Source organism: Periophthalmus magnuspinnatus, chromosome 4 (assembly GCF_009829125.3).
Source record: "Periophthalmus magnuspinnatus isolate fPerMag1 chromosome 4, fPerMag1.2.pri, whole genome shotgun sequence".
NCBI lineage: Eukaryota > Metazoa > Chordata > Actinopteri > Gobiiformes > Gobiidae > Periophthalmus > Periophthalmus magnuspinnatus.
Window position 1 is genome coordinate 33,186,312 of NC_047129.1, and position 1,498 is coordinate 33,187,809.

At 64.4% G+C, this 1,498-nt stretch overlaps 1 protein-coding gene across 1 annotated transcript; it reads left to right on the top strand.

Annotated features, from left to right (window-relative positions):
* Window positions 1–229: 229 nt before the first annotated feature.
* Window positions 230–1,498, top strand: LOC117369930 (uncharacterized). Its single transcript, XM_033965274.1, has one exon. The coding sequence runs from the start codon at window positions 230–232 to the stop codon at window positions 1,496–1,498; it is 1,269 nt and encodes a 422-aa protein (XP_033821165.1).

Sequence of the window (1,498 nt, forward strand, 5' to 3'; positions counted from 1 at the left end):
ACGGCTGATTACGCACAGACGCTGCTCTTTATAAAGGCTGACGTCCTCGCCCGCGGCTCTGGTCCAATCAGGGACGTCGCCCGGAGACAAGCCCCGCCCCCTGCCAGTCGCTCCGGACCGCTGCGTTGTCATGACGACGGCGGAGTGACGTGAGGACGCCTCGTGCGCAGATGTGTACAGTGTAAATACTGAGGCTTCAACTGTTCACAACAAAACATAAACACGAGGGATGTTTGAGAGAGACATGTCCCAGAGCACCCACAGGGCACCCCAGAGCACCTCCAGAGCACCCCAGACCACCCCCAGAGCACCTCCAGAGCACCCCAGACCACCCCCAGAGCACCTCCAAAGCACCCACAGAGCACCTCCAGAGCACCCACAGAACACCCACAGAGCACCCACAGAGCACCTCCAGAGCACCCCAGACCACCCCCAGAGCACCTCCAGAGCACCCACAGAGCACCTCCAGAGCACCCCAGACCACCCCCAGAGCACCTCCAGAGCACCCACAGAGCACCCACAGAGCACCTCCAGAGCACCCCAGAGCACCTCCAGAGCACCCCAGACCACCCCCAGAGCACCTCCAGAGCACCCACAGAGCACCTCCAGAGCACCCCAGACCACCCCCAGAGCACCTCCAGAGCACCCACAGAGCACCTCCAGAGCACCTCCAGAGCACCCCAGACCACCCCCAGAGCACCTCCAAAGCACCCACAGAGCACCTCCAGAGCACCTCCAGAGCACCCCAGACCACCCCCAGAGCACCCCAGAGCACACACAGAACACCCCAGAGCACCCACAGAGCACCCCAGAGCATCCCCCAGAGCACCCCAGAGCACCCACAGAGCACCCACAGAGCACCTCCAGAGCACCCACAGAGCACCTCCAGAGCACCCCAAGAGCACCCCAGAGCACCCACAGAGCACCCCAGAGCACCTCCAAACCCCCCCCAGAGCGCCCTCAGAGCACCCCAGACCACCCCCAGAGCACCCACAGTGCACCTCCAGAGCACCCACAGTGCACCCCAGAGCACCCCAAGAGCACCTCCAAACCCTCCCCAGAGCGTCCCCATGGCACCCACAGAGCGACCCCCCAGAGCGACCCCAGAGCATCCCCAGAGCACCCCAGAGCACCCACAGAGTACCCCAAGAGCACCTCCAGAGCAATCCCCAGAGCGCCTCCAGAGCGTCCCCAGAGCACCTCCAGAGCACCCCCAGAGCGTCCCCAGAGCACCTCCAGAGCACCCCCAGAGCGTCCCCAGAGCACCCACAGAGCACCCTCAGAGCGCCTCAAGAGCGACCCCCCAGAGCACTCCAGAGCACCCATAGAGCACCTCCAGAGTGCCCCAAGAGCACCTCCAGAGCGCCCCCAGAGCGACCCCCCAGAGCGCCTCCAGAGCACCTCCAGAGCACCCCAGAGCACCTCCAGAGCGCCCCCCGTCTTCTCTGCAAGGACAGAACCCTCCTGTGGGCTGAGACACATCCATTTGAGATCATAA

Bases quoted from the DNA above. Each gene is read 5' to 3' on its own strand.
- LOC117369930 (XM_033965274.1), top strand. From the start codon at position 230: ATGTTTGAGAGAGACATGTCCCAGAGCACCCACAGGGCACCCCAGAGC.